Source organism: Mobula hypostoma, chromosome 7 (assembly GCF_963921235.1).
Source record: "Mobula hypostoma chromosome 7, sMobHyp1.1, whole genome shotgun sequence".
NCBI classification, from domain to species: Eukaryota; Metazoa; Chordata; class Chondrichthyes; order Myliobatiformes; family Myliobatidae; genus Mobula; species Mobula hypostoma.
In genome coordinates this window covers 188,003,693-188,030,481 of record NC_086103.1, presented here as the reverse complement: position 1 = coordinate 188,030,481, position 26,789 = coordinate 188,003,693, and the positions used below count along the sequence as shown (strand labels likewise).

General features: G+C 43.2%; 1 protein-coding gene across 2 annotated transcripts in view; it reads right to left on the bottom strand.

Moving 5' to 3' along the window:
- The window catches only part of LOC134349853 (F-box/WD repeat-containing protein 7-like), a 239,931-nt gene that overhangs the window by 16,865 nt on the left and 196,277 nt on the right, over positions 1–26,789 (bottom strand). For both annotated transcript variants that reach the window (XM_063054804.1, XM_063054805.1), the window contains 3 exons: positions 5,970–6,106; positions 5,101–5,214; positions 3,886–4,067 (listed from right to left, as the gene is read on the bottom strand). In XM_063054804.1, the coding sequence (XP_062910874.1) occupies positions 3,886–4,067; positions 5,101–5,214; positions 5,970–6,106 (433 nt within the window). The remainder of the gene's footprint in view (positions 1–3,885; positions 4,068–5,100; positions 5,215–5,969; positions 6,107–26,789) is intronic.

Below are 26,789 nucleotides of genomic sequence, written 5' to 3'. Positions count from 1 at the left end.
GGTGAGTTAGGGCCAGGTGAAGGGTGATGGCAATGGTGTCATCTGTTGAACGGTTGGGACAGTACGCAAACTGCAGGGGGTCCAGTGAGGGGGGGGCAGCAGGGTCTTGATGTGCCTCATGACAAGCCTCTCGAAACACTTCATGATGATGGATGTGAGTGCGACGGGACGGTCGTTGTTCAGGCAGGACACTGAAGACTTCTTTGGCATGGAGACGATGGTGGCGGTCTTGAAGCACGTTGGAATGACGGCGCTGCTCAGGGAGATGTTGAAGATATCAGTGAGAACATCTGCTAGCTGGTCTGCACATCCTCTAAGCACTCTGCCAGGAATATTGTCTGGTGCAGCAGCCTTCTGTGGGTTGACCCTGCACAGGGTTTTCCTCACATCGGCCATGGTAAGACACAGCACCTGGTTGTTTGGAGGAGGGGTGGTCTTCCTCACCACCACGCCACGAGATGAGAAGGAATTCCTTTAGCCAGGAGGTGGTGAATCCCTGGAATTCATTGTCACAGATGACTGTGGAGGCCAGGTCATTGAGTTTTTTGTAGTGGAGGTTGATAGGCTCTTGGTTAGTCAGGGCGTCAAATGTTGTAGGGAGAATGGAGTTGAAAGGAATAATAGATCATCCATGATTGAATGGAGGAGCAGACTCGATGGGCCAGGTGACCTAATTCTGCTCCTATGTCTTAAGGTCTTATCCCCTCCATAATCTATCCGATCAAGATACTGAAGGTTCATACGTGTTTCACATTATAGTTAGAGTCATAGAGCACAGAAACAGGACCTTTGGCCAATCTAGTCTGTGTTCAACTACTGTATTATTCTGCCGAGTGCCATTGACCTGCACCTGGACCACTGATCCCCTCCACACTCCTCCCCATCCATGTCCCTATCCAAATTTCTCTAAGATGCTGAATCGAATCTGCCTCCACCACTTGCACTGGCAGCTCGTTCCACACTCTCACCAACCTCTGAGTGAAGGAGTTCCCCTTGAGCATTTCATCTTTCACCCTTACCTCATGTCCTCCAGTTGCAGTTCTTAAAACACAGTTATTCACAAAGTTCTTTGCTTCAGATACCTGTGTTCATATATTTTTAAATATTTTGGCATTTTTGACTAAAACTCTTGAGGGCTGCAATACATCCAGGGTTTGCACACTGAAACTGTTAGAGAGTAACACATCCCAGGTCTGATGAAATGTGTTGCATTTTGAAGGAAACAGCAATGGACATAATGACAATAGTTGCCTTTTTCCAGAATTCCAAAGGTAGAAAATTGTAACCCCATTGCTCAATGACTGAATAGGAAACTATAAACCAGTTGGCTGGAAATTTTTTGGTAAGCGCTGGAAATAGTAACAGAGTTCCTGTTTTTCTTGGGGGGGCGGGGAGGAAAACACAGGTGGAGAAAGAGGAGGAAATGATCAGTAGAATCCATTTGGATTTAGGAGAGGGGGTAGAGTAATAGATATACAAGAGGCCAACAGATTGGACAGTTCGTCACATTCCCTGTCCCTCCATCCTGCACTGGTAGATGAGATAGTCACGCGGATACAGGTGGCTTGTGGGCAAGGGTGGGCTAATTAGTGAGCTACAAAAACAACAACCAAAAGCATACAGGAGGTTGGACAAAGTCACAGGAGAGGTTTTCACATAAATCCCAAGTGGGAATCTGAAATGCTAGTTTAAAGAAAGGATGGAACAAGGATTAGACCATATGACACAGGAGCAGAATTAGGTCATTCGTACTAAGTCTGCTCCACTATTCGATGTTGATTTATTTCCCTCCCAACCCCATTCTCCTGCCTTCTTCCCATAACCTTTCATACCCTTACTAATTAAGTACTTACCTATCACTGTTTTAAATATACCCAATACATTGGCCTTCCCAACCACTGATTAAAGAAATTGCCTCTTATCTCTGTAGAGAGCTCAATATAAAGGAACCCTTAGGAGGGAGTGATCATACTATGAGATAATTCACCCTGAGGTTTGAGAGAGAGAAGCTAAAGTATTACTGAACTACAGAGGCATGAGAGAAGAGTTGGCCAAGGGATTGGAAGGGGCCACTAGCAAGGATGAGCAGCAATAGCAGGATTTGTTAAGAGTAATTCAAAAGACATGGGATTGTTTCATTCCAAAGAAACAGCATTTGAAAGGGAGGAAGGGACAAGGTAAGTCAAGATCAGCATAAAAGCAAATGAGAGGGCATACAATACTGCAGGAATTAGTGGGAAGCAAGAGGATTGGGAAGCTTTTAAAAACCAACAGAAAGCAACTGGTAAAAGCAATAAGGGGAGAAAAGGTGAAATATGATTATAAGCTAGCTAATAGTACAAAAGAGTCATACAGTCAGAGAACAGTACAGCACAGAAACATGCCCTTCAGCCCATCTTGTCCACGCCGAGCCAGTTAAACTGCCTACTCCCATCAACCTGCTGTTGTGGCATTCGCATTGGACTTCCAGGTGAGTGGTCCTGGGTTCAAATCTGGCCAGCTCCTTGCATGCCTTCCATCTGTGCTGAGTTGAGTGCCGAGCAAGCAACTCAGCCTCATAAAAAACAGACAAATGCTAAAGCAATCGCAAGATTGCTGCCAAATGTGCCACGAGGCACAGAGAGGTTAAATTTAAATCCCATAGACCTCCACCAGAACCATAGTCCTCCATAACCCTACCATCTATTGCCTATCCAAACTTCTCTAAGAAGCTGAAATCAAGCTCGCATGCATCACTTTGCACTGGCAGCTCATTCCACACTCTCATGATCATCTTGAGCGAAGAAGTTTCCCCTCATGTTCCCCTTAATCTATAACCCCTAGTTGTAGTCCTACCCAACCTCAGTGGAAAAAGCCTGCTAGATTTACCCCATCTATAACCCTCATAATTTTGTAGACCTCTATCAAATTTCTCAATCTTTTACATCCCAAGGAATAAAGTCTTAACAAGTTCAATCCCTATAACTCAGGTTCTCCAGACCTGACAACATCCTTGTAAATTTTCTCTGTACTCTTTCAACCATATTTACATCTTTCCTGTAGGCAGGTGACTAAAACTGCACACATTAGGTCTCACCAACGTCTTATACAACTTCAGCATAACATCCCATCTCTTGTACTCAGTACTTTGATCTATGAAGGACAATGTGCCAAATGTTTTCTTTACGACCTGACGACATTTTCAATGAATTATGGACCTGTATTCCCAGATCCCTCTGTTCTACCACACTCCTCAGTGCCCTACCATTCACTGTGTAAGACCTACCCTGGTTGGTCCTACCGAAGTGCACTTACCTGCATTGAATTCCATCTGCCATATTTCAGCGCATGCAGATCCCTCTGCAAGCTCTGATAGCCTTCTTCACTGTCCACCCCCAATATTGGTATCAGCTGCAAATGTGCTGATCCAGTTAACCACAGATCATTGATATAGATGACAAACAACAACGGACCCAGCACCGATTCCTGATGTACTCCACTGGTCACAGGCCTCCAGTCAGAGAGGAAACCCTCTACTACCACTATCTGGCTTCTCCCACAAAGCCAGTGTCTAATCCAATACACTACCTCATCCTGAATGCTAAGTGACTGAACCTTCTTACTAACCTCGCATGCAAGACCTTGTCAAATGCCTTGCTAAAACCCAAGCAGACGAGAGGTTACCAGAAGTTTTTTTTTCAAATATAGAGTAAAAGAGGCAAGAGTGGACATTGGACCACTGAAAAATAATGACAAGATGAAAGGGTTTAAGATTCAGTTTGCGAGCTGATATTGTCCCTTAACCCACCTGCAGGTTTGAAATTATTGCTTTATATACACAAACAAACACATACACACCACACACACACACACACACACACACACACACACAGTCACAGGCCTTACTTGTTGCCGTGGAGGTGCATGCACCGGACAGTGGAGGCATGGCCATAAAGCGTGTGTATACACTCGCCCGTTTCTGCATTCCACACTTTCAGGGTACGGTCTGTTGAACCACTAATGACGATGCTCCCCCTCATCTGCGATGACCAAACTCCACCCGTGTGTCCAACCAGTGTCTGCACACACTGTAAGGCAATAAATAGACAACTTGCATACTAACATGGCAAAAAAAAGTGAATTAGAATTTTTCAACAGAAAGTGATTATGAGTTGTGGTATAATGAAACATCACCCGCCTGTCACCTCCTTCCCTTTCTCCCATGGTTCACTCTCTCCAATCAGTTTTCATCTTTTTCAGCCTTTTACCTCTTCCAATGATCACCACCCAGCTTTTCACCTCATCCCCTCCTTCCCCCACCACTAACCTCCTCCCTCACCTGAACTTTTGATTTAAGCCTGCACTCCTTCTCTCCCCCACTTTCTTATTCTGTCTTCTTCCCTAACACACTTTCAATGTGCACACACAATGTTAGAGGAACTCAGCAAGCCAGGCAGCATCTATGGAAAAAAGTATAGTTACCGTTTCGGGCTGAAACCCTTCACAGGACTGGAGAAAAAAAGCTGAATAGATTTGAAAGGTGGGGGGGGGAGGGGAGAGATAAACATTAGGTGAAACTTAGAGGGGAAGGGATGAAGCAAAGAGCTAGGAAGTTGATTGGTGAAAGGGACAGAAGGCCATGGAGGAAAGTTGGGGGGAGGGGGTGTGGGAGGCATTATTGGAAGTTTGAGAAATTGATGCGGGTTAGAGGCTACCCAAACAGAATATAAGGTGCTGTTCCTCCAACCTAAGTGTGGCCTTATCCCAACAGTGGAGGAGGCCATGGATGGACATATCGGAATGGGAAGTGAAATTAAAATGGGTGCCCACTCGGAACAAGAGTTCGGATGGCTGCCTGCTGCCCTGAACATTGAAGGTCAGCCTTAAACAGAAGGTAAGGACTGCATTAAATGCCACAATATTAGTGTACACTACTGGAATGAGCTTGCAGTTCCCAGAAAGTAGATTAACATTTGGTCTCGATAACCACTTGCCCCACTCCAGCACACCAACGTATGCGAGTGAAGTCAGGCGAGTAGGAAGAGATGAGGGTAACAGCTTCAACTATGAGGCAAGCATCAGTGAGAAATAATCCTACAGACAAGATAATATTACACATACCTCGCCTGTTAATGCAGACCATACTTTAAGTGTGTTGTCATCTGAGCCACTCAGAATACGATTTCCTGAGAACTGCAGACAGGTGATGACATGATCATCATGACCTTTCAACACCTGAAAAAAAAACAGGGAGTAATCTATTCACCAAACGCAGGAACAGTAAATCAGCAGGAATTATTGATTTGTTACCCTCCTAATTTCATACTGGTGTCCTGCACCTGATCCATTTACAACTTCTGAAGGAAAAGAACTCACCCATAAAATGTACCCAAATTCCAGGTTTAAGCAACATTTCTTCCACCTGTAGATTCCTCTGTCTGAATACTGTAGGGAGCAGGATGCTATTGTCCTTCATATATCTCTCTCTCCCCCTCTCTTCCTTCCTCTCTCCCCCCCTATAGAATTATCATGTGAAGTATACTGTAACCTGTAGATGGGAAAACATTTTTGGGAGCAGATAAAGTTAACCGCTTCTTTATATTAAAAAATAATCCTAGAAATTGGCCCTGACGGGAATTACCATCGACCTCAGACACTGATTTTAGAAATCCAATTTACTTATCAATAGAGAAACTTCTACCTGTACTGAAATAGAAAATAACTCCACAGTCAGATCCCTGTCTGGCTAGCATGTTTTCTACTGGGGTAACACGCTTGGGGTAATTTGGAAGCCCAGATGATGGGGACAACTTCTTCCATTCAAACTGTACCAAACTGCACTAAGATATCCTGTGAGTCACTGGACTCAACACGCACTGAGGAATTTTCTCAACAGCTCTGAACTGAACAGTAAGCTAGTTTAAGAAGACTTGCCTTGTGCATCCAGGCAGTTTCCTATGAAAACCTGCAGCAGTATTGTACCAGCTTACCTTTGGAGGTTTGATCTCTCCGGATCGCCAGTTGGTGTCGATCTTGTGCTGCCGCATGAAGGCCGATTTCCATGGACTGTACATGAAACCCGTACTGAGCATTCGACGCCGCCGTAGGTACAGGGGCTCCTCAATCACTGGGCAGGAGACAGAGACCAGCAGAACATTAATGGTCATGGCTGGGGTCTCAGCAAATTCACTTTAGAGTGAAATACTGCACCACCTCTTTACTGGCGGATATTGAGCTCACTGCCCCACCTCCTCTGGCTTATTATGTGTTATTAACAGCCAAGGAAAGTCCATATGACTCAAGCCCAGAATTTGGGGGGAATTGAGACTGTTGAGAGAACAAGGAAAATGGGTGGCTGATGGATCAGTGTGGACTCACTGGGTCTGATTCTGTGCTGCATTGGTCAATCCTCATTCAGCTGAAATAAAATAAGCTGGGACAAATTTAAATTTCCCACAGTTTACTTTTTTAAAAAATGGGTCCCTAGGTGCCATGCACATTAGAGAAAGATCAGCGAGGGCTCAAATGCAGTTCTGCAGCTGACAGTGTTCAGGCTTTTTACAGCCAATCTCAGTAACTGATTGAGAGCTGCACAACATAATTAAACTCACCAAATGCACCAAAGATACAGTGTACAGTGGATTCCAGTTAAATGGGCCTTTGGTTAATCAGGGTAGCCGCTTATTTGGGACAACTCTTAAAGAACAAAAAGCTAATCAAGAAAAGAGCCAGGATTCCCTCCGTTTTATCTGGGACACTACACCATTTAATTGGGGCAGAAGACTGTTGTCAAACAGTTTCTAACTATTTTCACTCACATGCACTGTGTGGCCATTAGAAACTACATTGACTTAGAGTGAACAGCTTTTAAATAGCGTTAGTTGCACATGTTTTTGTTCAAAAGCAGTGATTTTTGTCCCTGATAGCTTGAAAAAAAAGCAGTAAGTAAATAGAATAGTAAATAGGTTTTGCTCACTACAGTTTCAAGCATTCAGACTTGGAGATTCCAGAAACAGCTGGGAGTGAAAATGAAACTATTTCACTACTTCATGAAGTTAGGAACTATGAAAAACTTGAAGGTATTGACAGTCATTTTGAATGTTACCTCTGGTCCCCACCAGACACTTAGGTCTCACCTTTGGCTCCAAGTAGCTGTTTGCATGTGACAGCAGCCACACCCCGGTACACCACGTTGACATGCAGGCTAAACCAGGTGAGGGTAATGGGTGGCTCTCATACCCCAGTGAAAAAGGGCCGTGTCTGTCATAGCATGCAAAGTCAGAATGGGCAGATGAGAGCTACAGTGAGATCCAACAGCTGGGAAGGCAGTTCTGTAATGCTACACAGACAGCAAAGGGCATGACGAGGCACAGAAGAAATCATGGCTGTCCACTGCAACCAAAGGAGACCCCAAATTGTGACACTAGTCGTCTCACCGGACTCAGACTTCCAAGGTCGAGAGAGCGGAACTGACCCAGTGCTACAACTTTTCCACCTTAAAAACTGTTCTGCACAGGTTTCCTCTCATCGTCACATACAATGGACAACCAACAGTAGTAATAATAGTGTTCTAATTTGTACTGTATTTCATTTAAATTCTTAATTTGTTACTCACATTAAATGGTAGTTTGCCTTCAGACCTTTTTAGCTATTTCCATGTAATTTCAACTAAATAGGTCAGCTGCTTAATTGGGCCAAAATGTACTTGACATGAATGTGTCTCAAAACTAACAATTTCTACAGTATTTACATAGCTACATAGAACTGACACTAAGAAATAATTCCAAAAATGAGCAAATGATGTCATTTTCAAGATAAGAATAATAAAAGATTCACAATCTCAGTATTGACAACTGTGATTGAGTACCTAGGCCACTACAATACCATAAGACATGGGAGCAGAATTAGGCCATCTGGCCCATCGAGTCTGCTCCGCATTCAATCATGGCCGATCCTTTTTACTTCTCCTCAACCACGGTTCCCGGCCTTCTCCCCATAACCTTTGATGCCATGTCCAAGCAAGAACCTATCAATCTCTGCCTTAAATATACCCAATGACCTGGCCTCCACAGCTGCATGTGGCAACAAATCCCACAAATTCACCACCCTATGGCTAAAGAAATTTCTCCGTATCTCTGTTTTGAAAGGGTGCCCCTCTATTCTGAGGCTGTGACCTCTTGTTCCAGACTCTCCCACCATGGGAAACATCCTTTCCACATCTACTCTGTCTAGGCGTTTCAACATTCAAAAGGTTTCAGTGAGATCCCCCACCCCCCCCGCCAATCCTTCTAAATTCCAGCAAGTACAGGCCCAGAGCCATCAAATGTTCCTCGCATGATAACCCTTTCATTCCTGGAATCATCCTTGTGAACCTCTTCTGGACCCTCCCCAATGCCAGCACATCTTTTCCTCGATCAGGAGCCCAAAACTGTTCAAAATATTCAAGGTGAGGCCTCACAAGTGCCTTATAAAACCTCAGCATCATATTGCGGTTCCCTTTACCAAGAAGACAGACAGAACGTAGCAGATTATTAGGTTTGCATCTTAAAAATAATAGTCAATCTTTCAAAATAGAAATGACACTGAGAAAGCTGTAGGGCAACATATGGGAAAATCATATTTAGCAAATGTGAGTTGTTCGAGGACACAGGAGTGGAATTGAGAGAAGAGCCTGTTGATGTATTTAGTTTTCCAAATGGTATTTGACAAGAAGCCAGTGCACCAGATGAGAGCTCATGTTATTGGATGCCATATGCATGTATCAATTCATAGAAACATAGAAACCCTACAGCACAGTACAGGCCCTTCAGCTCGCAATGCTGTGCTGAACATGTACTTAGTTTAGAAATTATCTGGGGCTACACATAGCCCTCTATTTTTCTACACTCCATGTACCTATTCAGGAGTCCCTTCTGATATTCTTCTCTTGCCCTCCTCCCATTCCCTGCTTTCTCGGTTCTCTTACTATTTCCCAAGCAGATTGGGATAACTGCTCAGCCAGGCTTTCCCTTGGTTTGACCACGCTAACGGGCAGCCCTCTGTTCTTCATATCTGTAGTCGCCTCTTCCACTGTCTGATACAATTGCCTCCCATTTTCATAAAACACTTTCTGTTTAGCAGGGTACGGAGTTTGGAATCTAATCTTTCCTCGCTTTTATATTCACTTTACTTCAGGGTATTCCTTACGTTTCTGCAGGACCGCCGGGGGGGAGGGTAATCTTGATCGATATATATTAATTTCCCTTTCAAAAACACCCTCCTCTTCCCCCAGGCCCTTCGTAGAATCTCCGCCTTGGTACTGTATCGAAGGAATCTAATTACAATCGAGCGTGGCTTATCTTCTGTCTCCAGAAGGCCTCGGGACGATCGCATGATGCACCCTCAATTTCAAGCTCCATAGTCGAGGCAATCTCCAGCGCATCACGCAACTTTCCTACAAACTCCATCATAGACAAACCCTCTGCTCCTTTGGGAACACTTTTGATCCAAAGCCTGTCGCTTCTACTCTCGCCACTGGCCTACTGCCAACAATGGCTGCTCCGCTTATCCCTTCTGTACTTTTATTTAGTTTGCAGAGCTCTGTTGACACCGCTGATAGGCCCTGTACAATGGACAAACGCCCACGAAGCTGTCTTTTTAATTAATCGCTGCCGACCTGCGAGAAGCGTATCTTCATGGAGCTCTGTTGATGCCACTGACAGGCCCCGTACTGGGACACCGAGGCTTTTAATTGCCCTGCATAAGTCGTACAATTATTAAGCTCAACTTTTGTCAGCATGCATGGAGGTGTACAGGCACAGCCCAACTTGTCTGTGTCAACCAAGGTGTCAACCAGAACTAGTCTCATTTACCTTCATTTGACCCATAAACCTTTCTATTCATATACCCGTCAAAAATCCTTTCAACATTGTAATTGTCCCCACCTCAACTTCCTCTGGTAACACATTCTCTATAACCACCTCCCTCTTTCGGAAAATCTTATCCTTCAGGTCCCCTTAAACCTTCGTCATCTCACCTTAAACCAATGCTCTTTAGCTTTAGACCTGCTTACCCAAAAAAAAGATCTTAGCTACTGTATGTCCATTATAATTTTAAAAATCTCTTTCTCTCAACTTCCTGCTAAACAGGGAAAAAGACCCAAGCCTACACAGTTTCTCATTATAACTCAAGTCCTCCAGTTCTGACCACATCCTGTGAATCTTTCCTGCACCCTCTCTAGCTCTCTCTACATGTAGGTGAGACCTAATTTGGAGTATTGTGTAGAGCTTTGGTCACCTGCCTACAGGAAATATGTAAATAAGACTGAAAGAGTGCAGAGAAAATTTACCAGGATGTGGCTAGGACTTCAAGAGTTATAGGGAAAGCCCTCATTGAAGAATCAGATGTAGAAAGGGTGAGCAGTATCAAGCTCCTGCGTGTCATCTCTGTGGATCTAACCTGGGCCCAACATATTGATCCAGTTACAAAGAAGGCAGGACATTTCATATGGAGTTTGAGGAGAATTGGTATGTCACCAAAGACGCTTGCAAATTTCTACAGATGTACCATGGAGAGCATCCTAACTGGCTGCACCACCGTCTGATAATCGGGGGGCACTGCACAGGATCGACATTAGCTGCAGAAAGTCGTAAACTCAACCAGCTGCACCATTGCCGCCCCACAGCCAGGGCATCTTCAAGCAGTGATGCCTCAAAAACGTGGTATTCATCATTCAGGACCACCATCACTCAGTTCATGCCCTCTTGTCATTGCTACCATCAATGAGGTGGTACAGGAGCTTGAAGACACACACTCATCGATTCAGGAACAGCTTCTTCCCCTCTGCCATCAGATTTCTGAATGGACATTGAACCCACGTACACTACCTCACTATCTATCTATCTCCCTCTGCCATCAGATTTCTGAACGGACATTGAACCCATGTACACTACCTCACTATCTACTATCTGGCTCCCTCTGCCATCAGATTTCTGAACGGACATTGAACCCATGTACACTACCTCACTATCTACTATCTGTCTCCCTCTGCCATCAGATTTCTGAACGGACATTGAACCCATGTACACTACCTCACTATCTACTATCTGGCTCCCTCTGCCATCAGATTTCTGAACGGACATTGAACCCATGTACACTACCTCACTATCTATCTATCTCCCTCTGCCATCAGATTTCGGAACGGACATTGAACCCATGTACACTACCTCACTATCTACTATCTGTCTCCCTCTGCCATCAGATTTCTGAACGGACATTGAACCCATGTACACTACCTCACTATCTATCTATCTCCCTCTGCCATCAGATTTCTGAATGAACATTAAACCCATGTACACTACCTCACTACATTTTTTTGCACTGCTTATTTAACATATATACACAGTTGCAAGAAAAGGTTTGTAAACCCTTTGCAATTACCTGGTTTTCTGCATTAATTACACATAAAAAGTGGTCTGATTTTCATCTAAGTCACAATAACAGACAAACACAATCTGCCTAAACTAATAACACACAAACAATTGTACTTCTTCTCATCAATACTGAGTACACCATTCAAACAATCATAGTCTAAGTTCCAAAAAGTATGTGAGCTTCTGGGGTAATGCCTTCTACAGAAGCTATTTGGAGTCAGGTGTTCCGATCAATGGGATGAGATTGGAGGTGTGGGTTCTAGAGGTGCCCTGCCCTATAAAGAAGACACAAAAAGTAAAGTTACTGACAGAGCCTGCTCTTCTCAATAAAGATCTGTTTATCCACCATGCCTTGTCAAAACAACATTCAGAGGACCACAGAAGGATTGTAGAGATGCATGAAGCTGGACAAGGCTACAAAACCATTTCTAAATACCTGAATGTTCATCAGTTCACAGTGAGAGAAATTGTCTACAAATGGAGGAAACTCAGTACTGTTGCTACTCTCCCTGGGAGTGGGCATTCTGCAAAGATCACACCAAGAGCACAACGTGCAATGCTGAAGGAGGTGAAAAAGAATCCAAGGGTAATAGCAAAAGACCTGCAGAAATCTCTAGAACTTGCTAAAATCTCTGCTCATGAGAAAGACACTGAACAAGGGTGGTGTTCATGGAAGGATATCATGGAGGAAACCACTGCTCTCCGAAAAGAAAAACATTGCTGCAAGTCTCAAGCTTGCAAAAGGCCACCTGGATATTCCACAATGCTTCTGGGATAATGTTCTGTGGACAGATGAGACAAAAGTTGAACTTTTTGGCAGAAATGCACACTGCTATATTTGGAAGAAAAAAGGCACTGCACACCAACACCAAAACGTCATCCCAACTGTAAAGCATGCGGGAAGAAGCTTCATGGTTTGGAGTTGCTTTGCTGACTCAGTGTCTGGACAGCGTACAAACATTCAGGGAACAATAAATTCAAAACGGTATCAAGAGAATCAGGAGAATGTCAAGGTAGTGGTCCATCACCTGAAGCATAATAGAAGTTGAATGATACAACAAGGCAATAATCTGAACCACAAGATTAAATCTGGGCCGCCTACGCACAACTCGAGTAGCAGCAGTACTCTCAATGGATATGATTAAATATTCCACTTTCAGCCTGTTACAGCTAAAAAGTACAACTGCTTCCGATTTCAGTACAGTCAACAAAGATGTCTTAATGCGTTTAAATACTGCTTAAAACTGCCACTGTTTGTGGTCAGAAGTGCCCACGGAGGACACCTCGGAGGAAGTGCGGGCGTAGATCAGGATTACAAGTGCGTTAAAGGAAACGGGGTTTTAAACTCCCTGTAACAACTATCTTCCTGGCACACATGCAGTTTCTCGTGAATAAAATCGATGATCTCAGAGCCAGGGTGCAGGGACATTAGGACTGCGTGCGTCTTTTGTTTCACGGAATCCTGGTTAACCCCTTCCGCACCAGATGCAGCGATCCAGATCGACGGGTTTACTATACACCGCCAGGATAGATCTGCAGAGTCTCTCAAAAGCAGAGGAATATGCCTCATGATCAACTCTTCTTGGTGCACAAATATATCAGTGCTGTCCCAATTCTGCTCATCAGACCTGGAATATCTAGCAGTAAAGTGCCATCCTTTTCACCTACGCCAGGAGTTCTCTGGGGTCATTCTGGTAGCAGTTTACATTCCAGCTCAGGCCAGTGTCAGTCAGGTTTCAGATGATCTGAGCAATGGGATCAACACGCATGAAACAGCGCACTCTAATACCTTCAGTCATTAACCAGGCCAGTAATAACCAGGCCAGTCTGAAAAAACCACTAAGCAACTACCAGATCACTTGCAATAGAAGAGGAAACAACACACTGGACCATTGCTTCACCACCATCAAGAATGCCTACACTGTACTATTCCACGCCCTCACTTCAGGAAGTCTGATCACCGAACTGTACTTCTATTCCCTGAGTATAGGCAGAGACTGAAGACTGCAGCACCAGTAGTGAGGACCAAGAAGGTATGGACAAGGGAAACACAGGAGCGCTAACAGGATTGCTCTGAATCTGGATGAGTATGCTGCAGTTGTTACCGACTTCACTAAAACCCGTGTGGATGAGTGTGCGCCCACAAAGGCTTACTGTACATTCCCAAACCAAAAGCCGTGGATGAACCAGGAGGTACGTCATCTGCTGAAGGCTAGATCTCTGGCATTCAAGTCTGGCAACCCAGGCCTCTACCAGAAAAACCAGGTATGATTTGCTGAGGGCTATTTCGAGGGCAAAGAGATGATTTCGAACAAGGTTGGAGGCAATATCAGATGCATGGCAACTCTGGAAGGGTCTGCAAAACATTACTTCCTACAAAGTGAAACCCAATAGCATGAATGGCAGCGATGCTTCACTACCAGATGAACTCAATGCCTTCTATGCACGCTTTGGAAGGGAGAACACAACTATAGCTGTGTAGCTCCCTGCTGCACCTGATGACCCTGTGATCTCCATCTCAGAGGCCGATGTTAGGCTGTCTGTAAAGAGAGTGAACCCTCACAAGGCAGAAGATCCTGATGGAGTACCTGGTAAGGCTCTGAAAACCTTTGCCAACTAACTAGTGGGTGTATTCAAGGACATTTTCAACCTCTCACTGCTATGGGCAGAAGTTCCCATTTGCTTCAAAAAGGCAACAATTCAATTATACCAGTGCCTAAGAAGAATAATGTGGGCTGCCTTAATGACTATCACCAGGTAGCACTCACATCGACAGTGATGAAGTGCTTTGAGAGGTTGGCTATGACTAGACTGAACTCCTGCCTCAGCAAGGACCTGGACCCATTGCAATTTGCCTATCGCCACATTAGGTCAATGGCAGACGCAATTTCAACGGTTCACCACATGGCATTATACCACCTAGACAAACACAAACACTGACGTCAGGATGTTGTTCATCAACAATAGCTCTGCATTTATAATACCATCATTCCCACAATCCTGATTGAGAAGTTGCAGAACCTGGGCCTCTGTACCTCCCTCTGCAATTGGATCCTCAACTTCCTAGCCGGAAGACCACAGTCTGTGTGGATTAGTGATAACATATCCTCCTCACTGACGATCAATGCTGGCGCACCACAGGGGTGTGTGCTTAGCCCACTGCTCTACTCTCTATATACACGACTATGTGGCTATGCATAGTTCAAATACCATCTATAAATTTGTTGACGATACAACCATTGTTGGTAGAATCTCAGGTGGTGACGAGAGGGCGTACAGGAGTGAGATATGCCAACTAGTGGACTGGTGCCACAGCAACAACCTGGCACTCAACGTCAGTAAGACAAAAGAGCTGATTGTGGACTTCAGGAAGGGTAAGACGAAGGAACACATAACAATCCTCATAGAGGGATCAGAAGTGGAGAGAGTGAGCAGCTTCAAGTTCCTGGGTGTCGAGATCTCTGAGGATCTAACCCAGTCCCAACATATCGATGTAGTTATAAAGAAGGCAAGTCAGCGGCTATACTTTATTAGGAGTTTGAAGAGATTTGGCATGTCAACAAATACTCTCAAAAACTTCTAAAGTTGTACTGTGGAGAGCATTCTAACAGGCTGCATCACTGTCTGGTGTGGAGGGGCTACTGCCCAGGATTGAAAGAAGCTGCAGAAGGTTGTAAATCTAGTCAGCTCCATCTTGGGCACTAGCCTGCAAGGTACCCAGGATATCTTTAGGGAGCGGTGTCTCAGAAAGGCAGCGTCCATTAGTAAGGGCCTCTAGCACCAAAGGCATGCCCTTTTCTCACTGTTACCATCAGGTAGCAGGTACAGGAGCCTGAAGGCACACACTCAGCCATTCAGGAACAGCTTCTTCTCCTCTGCCATCCAGTTCCTAAATGGACATTGAAGCTTTGGAAACCTCACCTTTTAAAAAAATATACAGTATTTCTGTTTTTACATATTTTTAAAAATCTATTCAATATACATAATTGATTTACTTGTTTATTTATTATCATTATGTTTTATTTGATTTATTATTACTTTTTTTCTCTCTGCTAGACTATGTATTGCACTGAACTGCTGCTGCTAAGTTAACAAATTTCAAGTCGCATGCCAGTGATAATAAACCTGATTCTGATTCTGAATGGTTTAAAAAGAAGAAAGTTCGTGTTTTGGAATGGCCAAGTCAGAGTCCAGACCATAACCCAATTGAGATGCTGTGGCATGACCTGACAAGAGCTGTTCATGCAAGGTAATCCAGAAATATTGATGAATGAAAGTTTTATATAGTGGAATAGTCTAAAATTCCTCCTTGACATTGTGCAAGTCTGATCAGCAGCTCCAGGAAACATTTGGTGGAATTTATTGCTGCTAAAGGAGGTTCTACCTGTTATTAAATACAAGGGTTCACATACTTTTTTCTAGCCTGGACTGTGAATGATTAAACAATGTGTTCAATAAGGGCAATGAAAGTACAGTTGTTCGTGCGTTATTAGTTTAGGCAGATTGCGCTTCTCTGTTATTATGACTTAGATGAAGATCAGACCATATTTTATGAGTGATTCATGCAGAAAACCAGGTAATTGCACAATTGTTCACAAACTTTTCCTTGCAACTGCATATACACATACACTCACGGTAACTCAGTTTTTATTATTATGTATTGGAATAGCATGGTTTCCTGAAGGGAAAATCTTGCCTGACAAACCTGTTGGAATTCTTTGAGGAGTTTACAAGTAGAGTAGATTGAATTGAATTGACTTTATTTACTTATTTCTTACATCCTTCACATACCTGAGTAAAAATCTTTTATGTCACATCTCCCTCTAAATGTGCAATGTGCAATCATAGTAATTTATAATTTATAATAAATAGAACAGTCAATGTAACATAGAAATACACGCAAATCAGTCTGATGGCCTGGTGGAAGAAGCTGTCCTGGAGCCTGTTGGTCCTGGCTTTTATGCTGCGGTATCGTTTCTCAGATGGTAGCAGCTGGAATAGATTGTGGTTGGGATGGCTTGGGTCCCCAGTGATCCTTTGGGCCCTTTTTAACCCACCTGTCTTTGTAAGTGTCCTGAATAGTGGGAAGTTCACAACTACCGACGCGCTGGGCTGTCCGCACCACTCTCTGCAGAGTCCTGCAATTAAGGGAGGAACAGTTCCCATACCAAGCACTGATGCAGTCAGTGAGGACGCTCTCAATTGTGCCCCTGTAGGAAGTTCTTAGGATTTTGGGGCCCATACCAAACTTCCTCAACCGTCTGTGGTGAAAGAAGGGCTGTTGTCCCTTTTTAACCGCACAGCTGCCATGTACAGACCATGGGAGGTCCACGGTGATGTGGATGTCGAGGAATTTAAAGGTGTTCACCCTCTCAACCCCAGATCCATTGATGTCAATAGGGGTTAGCCCGTCTCCATTCCTCCTGTAGTCCGCAACCAGCTCCTTTGTTTTTGCAACATTGAGGGGAAAGGTTGATTTCTTGCCACCACTGTGTCAGAGAGGTGACTTCTTCCCTGCAGGCCACCTCATTATTGTTTGAGATAAGCCCAAACAATGTAGTGTTGTCGGCAAATTTAATTAGCAGATTAGAGCTGTGGGTGGCGACACATTCATGGGTATACAGGGAGAAAAGGAGGGGAATTTAGTACACAGTCCTGAGGGGCTCCTGTTTTGAGAGTCAAAGGAGTGGAGGTGAGGGAGGGAGGGAGGCCACTCTTACCACCTGCCGGCAACCTGACAGGAAGTCCAGGATCCAGCTCAGCTGCACAAGGCAGGGTCAAGGCTGAGGTCTCTGAGCTTCCTGTCAAGCCAAGGTGCAATTATGGTGTTGAATGCTGAACTGTAGTCCAAGAACAACATCCTCACATAAGCATCCTTCTTCTCGAGAAATGTCTGTTGCCATTTCACCTTGGCTGATCCATTTCCATCTTAATGCCATTCTCCTGACTTCTCCCAGTAACTTCTGACACCGTGACCAGTCAAGAATCTATCAACTTCCGCCTTAAATACAACCAATTACCTAGCCTCAACAGCTGCCTGTGGCAACGAATTCCACAGATTCACCATCTTCTGTCTAAAGAAATTCCTTCTCATCTCCGTTCTAGATGCACACCCCCCTATTATGGCACTGCGTCCTCTGTTCCTAGACTATAGGAAATACAACTGAATATTGGAAAGGCCTAGACAGAGTGGATCCTCTCTGCATCCACTCTATCTAGGCCTTTCAATATTCAATAGGTTTCAATGAGATACTCTCACCTCCCTTTTACTCTTTATATAACTGAAAAAACGTTTAGTATCTTGCCATTAGGACGAGGTTATGGAGTACCTGGTGACACAGGACAAGGGAGGACAAAGTCATCATGGTTTCCTTAAGGGAAAATCTTGCCCAATTAACCTGTTGGAATTCTTTGAGGAGATTACAAGTAGGTTAGATAAAGGGGATGCCGTGGATGTTGTATATATGGCCTTTGACAAAATGCCACACATGAGGCTGCTTACCAAGTTAAGAGCCCACAGCATTACAGGAAAGTTACTAGCACGGTTAGAGCATTGCTGATTGGTAGGAAGCAGTGAGTGGGAATTAAAGGATCCTCATCTGGTTGGCTGCCAGTGACTAGTGGTGTTCCACAAGGTCGGTGTCGGACCACTTTTTTTACGCTGTATCAATGGCTTAGGTGATGGAATAGATGGCTTTGTGGCTAAGTTTGCAGATGATATGAAGATTGGTGGAGGGGCAGGTAGTGTTGAGAAAACAAGTAGTATGTGAAGGACTTAGACAGACTGGGAGAATGAGCAAGGGAGTGGCAAATGATGTACAATGTTGGAAAGTGTATGGTCATGCACTTTGGTAGTATAAATAAATGTGCGGACTCTTTTCTAAACAGGGAGAAAATCCAAAATCTGAGATGCAAAGGAACTTGGAAGTTCTTGTGCAGAACACCCTAACGGTTAATTTGCAGGTTGTGTTGGTGGTGAGGAAGGCAAATACAACGTTAGCATTCATTTCAAGAGGTCTAGAATATAAGAGCAGGGATGTGATGCTGAGGCTTTGTAAGACACTGGTAAGGCCTCACCTTGAGAACTGTGAACAGTTTGGGGCTCCTTATTTAAGAAAAGATGTGCTGGCATCGTAGAGGGTTCAGAAGAGATTCACAAGGATGATTCTGGTTACGAAAGGGTTATCATATGAGGAACATTTGTTGGCTCTGGGCCTACACTTGCTGGAATTTGGGGGAGGGCAATTTCATTGCAACCTTTCAAATATTAAAAGGCCTTGACAGAGTAGATGTGGAAAGGATGTTTCCCATGATGGTAGAGCCTGGGACAAGAGGGCATAGCCTCAGGATAGAGGGGTGTTCAATCTTTTTATGAGGCTTCCATTTCACTTATCCTTAAAAAGAATAAGGATCCAACTGAATGCTCTTTTATAGACCAATTTCTTTACTTAATGTTGATACTAAGATCCTATCTAACGCTTTGGCCCATAGGATTGAAAATATTTTACCATGTCATTTCCGATAACCAAACTGGATTTATCAAAAATCGACATTCTCACTTTAATATTCATTGGTTATTAAATGTTATTTATTCTCTTTCTTTCTTTCTTTTAAAACCCTAGAGTGGGAGGAATAGTCCGAGGTTTGATCCAGAGATGGGGGCGCTCTCAGCCTGTCATTAAGCAACCGAAGGAATGAGGGAGGGAATACATAATTCATCCCAGACCACCATTGTTTAGGGGATTTGTTTAATGCGAGACCCTATCTTGTCATTTCCCGGCTGTTTTTGTGGGTCAGTCTCTATTCTCTTTCGAACATGATATCGGAATGTGTGGTATCCCTCAATGCTGAGAAAGCTTTCGATAGAGTTGAATGAAATTATTTATTTAAAACTTTAGAAAAATTCAATTTTGGACCTGTTTTCATTCAATGGATTAAATTACTTTATTTAGCTCCTTCTGCTTGGGTTATCACAAATTCTCATAATTCCAAACCATTTAAGCTTCAACGTGGCACTAGACAAGGCTGTCCGTTGACCGCTTTGCTTTTTGATCTGGCCTTAGAACCTCTAGCCATTGCCTTTCGAAAAATCTAATGATATCACCAGTATTTTAAGGAGAGGCACTATTCACAAAGTCTCGCTGTACGCTGATGATCTGCTACTATTTATTTCTAATGTTGAGACTTTGTTACCCCATGCGCTTTCTTTACTCTCCTGCTTTAGCCAGTTCTCAGATTATACATTAAGCCTACATAAAAATGAACTTTTCCCTTTGAGTAATTTGATACCAACAAATTCTACCTTCCTTTTAAAATTGTAAGAAACCAATTTACCTACTTGGGTGTAACAATTACTAAAAACTGTAAGCGTCCATTTAAAGAAAATGTTCTTACCCTATTGAATCACATAAAAAGAATACTATCAAATTCGTTGCCTCTTTCGTTATCGCTGATTGGCCGAATTAACTCTGTTAAAATGAATATATTACCTAAATTTATGTATCTTTTTCAGGCATTGACTGTTTTTATTCCTAAATCTTTCTTTGATTCTCTTGACTCTATTATATCTTCTTATATATGGAAGAATAGGTGTTGTAGATTAAATAAAATTCATCTTCAGAAAGATAAAAAGAATGGAGGATTAGCCTTACCAAACTTTAGATTTTATTATTGGGCAGTTAATATAAGAAATCTTACATTTTGGTTATCTATATAATACTAAAACTCTCATGCTCTGTCTGTCCATTCAGGGTTATATATTCGAATAAAATTGCTCATTCTCCAAAAATCAACAGGCTGGCTTTCACCCAAGATCCGATCGGCCATCATGGAAATCGGGACGCGACAGCCCGACGCATGCACACGGCCAGCCTCAGCAGCGCCTCCTACTGGAGCAAAAGGGTAGGGCAGCTCTATTTCGAGGACGTGAAATAATCTGTAGATGCTGGGGTCAAAGCAACACTCACAACATGCTAGAGGAACTCAGCAGGTCGGGCAACATCCGTGGAAAAGAACAGTCAACGTTTCGGGCCAGAACCCTTCGTCAGGACTGAAGAGGGAGGGGGCAGGGGCCCTATAAAGAAGGTGGGGGGAGGGTGGGAAGGAGAAGGCTGGTAGGTTCCAGGTGAAGAACCAGTAAGGGGAAAGATAAAGGGGTGGGGGAAGGGAAGCAGGGAGGTGATGGGCAGGAAAGGTGAAGATGGAATAGGGGAAAACACAATGGGGAGTAGAAGGAGGCGGAACCATGAGGGAGGTGATAGGCAGCTGGGGGAAGGGCAGAGTGAAACTGGGATGGAGAGGGGAGGGGGAGGGATACTGCGATGGGGGAAGGGAGGGGGAGGGATTTCGAGGGGTCACATTCTGCTAATCAACATCAGCATGTGCAGGATTGGGACAGATCTAACTGCCACCCATCAATAAGTGATAATTAAATCTTATTGTAATGATGTACTTCAAGACACCCATAAAACCCTTTGCTACAGTCAAAGGACAGTGGTGACTATATCACATCCATTTAGGCAAGCGCCAACCATATCATCAAGAATAATCAGCATCCTTTGGTGTTACTGCTTCATATCTTCTATCCAGCATTAGGGTAAAAAAAATGGTCAGCCTAATTATGCCGCGTGGAAAGGGAAGGGGGACGTTATGGTCAAGGGATGATGCCAAATGTCGTCGGGAAGCGGCAAGGAGAGGGAGAGAACAAGAATCGGATGAGGCCAGGGCCGTACGACTCCAGGATCAAAGAGTCAGGACAAAAAAAGATGAAAGAAGAAGAGACAGAGGAGGAGAGGCATGCACGTCTCCAGGATCAGAGACAAAGAACAAAAAGCAGAAGAGCTGAAGAGATGGGGGATGAAAAGGCTGCATATCTCCAGAATGACAACGAGAGGCACAAGGGTGGCAGATAAACCAGAAGTGATGCCACCAAAAGTGTCCTTCGTTAAATGACGAACAGCTATATTTGCTTTGCTACACGTCGTTCTTCTTTAATAAACTGAGGTTTTCTACTTCAGTTTCCAAAGCAAAGCAATACCAATAGCATTCAAGAAAATTTGATGTTCATTCTGGTCACATCAGACTGCACTACCCTTCTCTCAAAGGGTGCCCCAACGGGTCACCCCTATTATATTAATCGTGAGGATTGCCCAATGTGGGTTTTTTTAAGAAGCTAACTCTGTTAATAAATTTTCTATTATTTCTCTTCTTGGATCCTCACTTCCTTTGTCTCTGAGTAAGTTAACTGATAATCTGGTAGTTAAACACACTATGAGAATTTGGATACAATTCCGAAAATACTTTCGCTTATTGAAATTTTCTCTTTTGAGTCCTATTTTTTCTAATTATTTTTTAAACCCTCTATGATTGATGTGGCTTTTAAAGAATGGGATAGATTAGGTATTAAATGCTTTCAGGACTTGTTTGTAGAGAGAAGTCTCTTTTCATTTGAATAACTGTCAACTACACTTAGTTTACTTGAAACTCATTTTTCTCGATACCTACAAATAAGAGATTTTTTACGGTCTCAAATAAGTACATTTCATAAACATCCTGATAAGAATCTACTAGATGTAATTTTTAATCTGAAACCTTTTTATAATGGATCTATATCTAATATTTATAATATGCTGTTAGTGTTCCTTTAGATAAAATTAAAAATCTTTAGGAACAAGATTTATAGACTTCAATTTCTGAGGAAACTTGGAATCAAAGTTTTAAATTGGTCAACACTTCATCGTTATGTGCCCGTCACTCTCTCCTTCAATTTAAAGTGGGCCATAGGGCCCATATGACTAAGGATAAGTTGTCTCGTTTTTATTTAGCTATATCTCCATATTGTGATAAATGTAATAATGGAGAAGCTTCACTCATTCATATGTTTTGGACATGCCTGAGTCTTGGAAAATATTGGAAAGAAGCATTTCAAACTTTCTCAATACTTTTCAAAGTAAACTTTAAGCCGAATCCTTTTACCGTTTTATTTGGTATTGTTGGGAGGAAAGGATATTATTTTGGAGTCACCTGACTTGCACATTTTGGCTTTTATTTCTCTTATGGCCAGAAGGACACTCTTGCTTAAATGGAAAGATGTGGCCCCTCCTATTCACGTTCAATGGTTACGTGATGTGATGTCATGTTTAAATTTAGAGAAGATTCAATGTTCAATCTCTGAATCTAGTCAAGACTTTCAAACATTGTAGGGACCTTGTTTTGAATTATTTTCAAAACCTTTGACTTGCTATTAAAGCACAGATGACGGCTAATAATTTTTTTTCCCCTTCTTTTCTTTACTAATCAGCTTCGGTCTTGGTAGTGGGTTAGATTTTTTTATATATAACAAAATTACTACATTTCAATGCTACAAATTAATTAATCTGTATGAATATAGGGTAAGGAATTTTTATATGTGATTTATAATATATTGATTTTTTTCCCTTGTACTCTGTATTCCTATATGTAAAACTAATAAAAATATTGGAAAAGGGAAGGTTAGAGGGGTGTCCATTTAAAATAGAGATGCAGAGAAATTTCTTTAGCCAGAAGATGGTGAACTTGTGAAATTTGTTATGACAGGCAGGTATGGAGGCCAGGTTGTTGGATGTGTTTAAGGCAGAGTTTGATAGGTTCTCGATTGGCCACGGCATGAAAGGTTACAGGGAGAAGGCTGGGGAGCGGGGCTGAGGATGGGAACAAAGGATCAGCTGTGATTGAATGGTGGAGCAGATTTGATAGGCCAAACGACCTAATTCTTCTACTCTGTCTTATGGTCTTATATGTACTGCTGCCGCAAAGCAACAAGTTTCACAACGTATGTCAATGATATTAAAGTTAGGACTTTATTCCCTACGTAACACCCTGGTTAAGATTTTACTGCTAATGTTGTAGGGTACACTCTATCCTCGTTATATGCGTCTTCAGACTATGCGGATTCACAGTTATGCGAGGAGCACTGCCTTCCCGCCAATACAAGTCATGCGCACACCTCACAGTCTCACTGTTGGGACGAGAAGCGCCGCTTTCCCACCAATACAAGTCACTATCTCTCTCCCGCCACTCTCGCATTGGTTTTGGCAAGGTGTGGATGTGCGATCTTAAACTTTTGTTTGTTTTACCTATGGTGCAGTGAAGTTGTGCTTGAAATAGTTAACCATGCCTCCTAAGCATCTGATGTCATGTCCTGGGCTGTCAGCTGAGCGGCAGAGAACCGCTTTAACACTTGAAAAAAAGTTGGAAATTATAAACAGCGCAGCATCAGCTGAAGGTAACACAGCTCTGGGACGCTACTGCCAGGAACAGAATCTTGCCTTTAAAGTTCTTTTGTTGCTTGACAATGTGCCAGCCCACCCTAAACATTTGGACAGCGTTCATCCTAACATAACAGTGTGTTTCCTGCCGCTTAACACAACATCGCTGATTCAACCACTCGACCAGGGTGTAATCCACATTCAAGGCGTGCGGTTTTTTTTACGGCAAACTATCTCTCAGATGCTGCAAGCAACAGACGATTTTGAAAATCCCGGGAGTTTACCAACGGTGAGGGAATGGTGGAAGTCGGAACACTTGGCACTAATGGCGATGGACATGAACCCAAGTTTAGAACGGAGTCAGCATTTCAGTCATTCCCTGCCATCAACCCTTCTTCCGTACAAGCAAATTTAAAACAAAATGCTGCCAAGCAAACAACCCTCACCATTTTATGCAAATCACTGTAATCTTCTGCTGCCAGCAGTTCTAAGAGTTCTGTGAGTCTTCCTTGCTGTGCTTGATATGATCCTGACGACCACAACCATCCACCTTATCTGTGTAAAGCTGCCCATCACCACAACAACCACTCATCTCCCGGAGCGAACACACCCGCCACTGTTGGTGAGTACTGTACACCCTCGGATGTTAACTTTCTATGATTTATTACATTGAATATTACCTTAAAATGATTAAATATAATATAAATGTTGTCTTGTAGTACTGCTTTTGTGTCGTATTGGTATAAAAATATGAATAAATTACAGATAAAACATATTTAGGAAGCCCTTTGGAACGCATCCCTATTTTCTCCATTTAAATAATTATTCACATTATGCGATTTCACATTATGCGTCAACTTCGAGGAACGTGTCCCTCGCATATAACGAGGATAGGGTGTATTTCATTTAATAGTTTTCTGTAGAAGCAGTGTGTTCTACTGATAGTGTTTGGGTTTCAGTTAAAGACAAGGGGTAGTGATGTTCAACTTAGGAATGTAGGGTCAGCCAATCAGGATGGTGGAATTGGGAGAAGGTTCTAGATAATGTTGGGTGGAGAGGTTTGTGACGGACACTGGTGGGGTCGAGGTCTTTTCGGTAGCAGATGGAGAAAGAAGGAGATCAAGAGAACCAGCTGTAGGATTCCATCCAACTGGAATATGCAATTTGATGGAGTCCAAGTTGGGAAGTTCTACCGGTGACTGGTGAATAGGAATTGGCACCGTGAGTAAGAGACACATCCAGCTTTATGAGCTCCAACTTTGTGCAAGTTTGACTGGTTTAATTATAATGGGCCCCTTTATTTGTTTTTCTTTCTTCTTTAATAACTGTTTGATTAAGTTGACATTCATAAATACACCTTTTTAAATGTATGAGGTGTACGATCTGTTATTTCTTGCTGATGCATAATTGCATGTGGGCAGTAGTTTCACAGTAGTTGATCAGATTGGAGTTTGGTAGTCAAAACATCCCAACATCCCAGTTTGGTAGGACCCAAGTCATACCGACCCTAGACATATGGAGTTTGTGAAAGGTGGGTTTCTCACCACTGAGTCCTGTGGCTGTTAGCAAGGTGCTAACAAGCTGGGTTTCTAGAGGTGTCTGGTAAAAAGGGGGTTGACCTAGAGTGTAGAACATTGAGGGAGATTTGATAAAATTATTAGGAATATAGATAGGATAAATGCAAGCAGTCGGTTTCCATTAGGGTTGCGTGAGGCTACAACTAGAGCTCATAGGTTAAGGGTGAAAGGTGAAATATTTAAAGCGAATCAGAGGGGAAAGCTTCATCACTCAGAAGGTGGTGAGAGCATGGAACAAGCTGCCAAGGGAAGTGGTGGCTGCGAGTTTGATTTCTACAATTAAGAGAAATGTGGATAAGTACATGAATGGGAGGGGTATGAATGGCTGTGGTCTGGGTGCAGGTCGATGGGACTAGGCAGATTAATGGTTCATCAGAGAGTGGATGTGCCTGTTTCTGTGCTGAGGTGTCCCAAGACTGTAGCGCATTCACATTCTTCCAATACTATGATGTCCAGAACTATGCAAATACTCCAGATGCAGTCTTACCAAGATGTTGTACAGCTGTAACATGGCGTCCCAACTCTTGTACTCAATGTCCCATCCAACGCAGGTAAGTATGCCATAAGCTTTCTTGACTACCTTGTCTACCACACGTGTCAACCACTTTCAGGAACTCTGTACCTGTAACCCTAGGTACCTCTGTTCTACAACACTCGCCAGGGTCCTGCCATTCACTGTGCAAGCCCTGCTATGATTTCACTTTCCAAAAAGGATCCTCTTTGCACTTATTCAAATTCTATCTCCCATTCCTGGCCCATTTTCCCTGCTGATCTGGATCCTGCTGTAGACTGCAGACTGCCACATTGTCCACCTGTGTTCTCAACAAAAATGCATAACATCAGTGAACCAATCCTTACTGGTCACAGGCTCCCGTTTGGAAAATAATTCTCTACTACCACCCTCTGACTTCTACTTCCAAGCCAATAGTGTATCAAATTGGCTAGCTCACCTTCACCTGAGTTAACCTTCCAGACTAGCGCACCATGCAAGGCTTTGTCAAAGGTTTACCAAAGTCCACAAAAATAATGTCAACACTTATCAATCCTCTCGGTCACTTCCTCCAAAATCAAAATAATGAGATACAATTTCACACGCATAAAGCCACACTGATTATCCCTCATCAGCCCTAGCTTTTCCAAAAGCACATAAAGCCCATCCCTCAGAATCTTCTCCTGGAGTTTCCCCATCTCTGATGTTAGGCTCACTAGTGTGTAATTCCCTGCCTAGTCCTGTTGATATACACCTGGACCATAACCCTCCATACCCCTCCCATCCATGTATTTATCCAAACCTCTCTTGAATATTCTAATTTAACCCACACAAAAGGCAGCTCTCCTGTCTCCTGGTCCCTCACTCACAGCCAAACAAGTTACAAAAATCTCCGCCAGGTTCCCTGCAATTTCTTCTCCTTCTTCCTACAATACTAACAATTCAGTTCAAGCAATTGATGTCACAGTTTTTGATCAAACAACCTTGTGTCTCAGCGCAGGCCTCCCTGATCTTCTACACTGGAGATGTAACCAGACTGACTTTTTTCTGAACAGTACGTTTACTTTCACTCCTCACCACCAGAGGC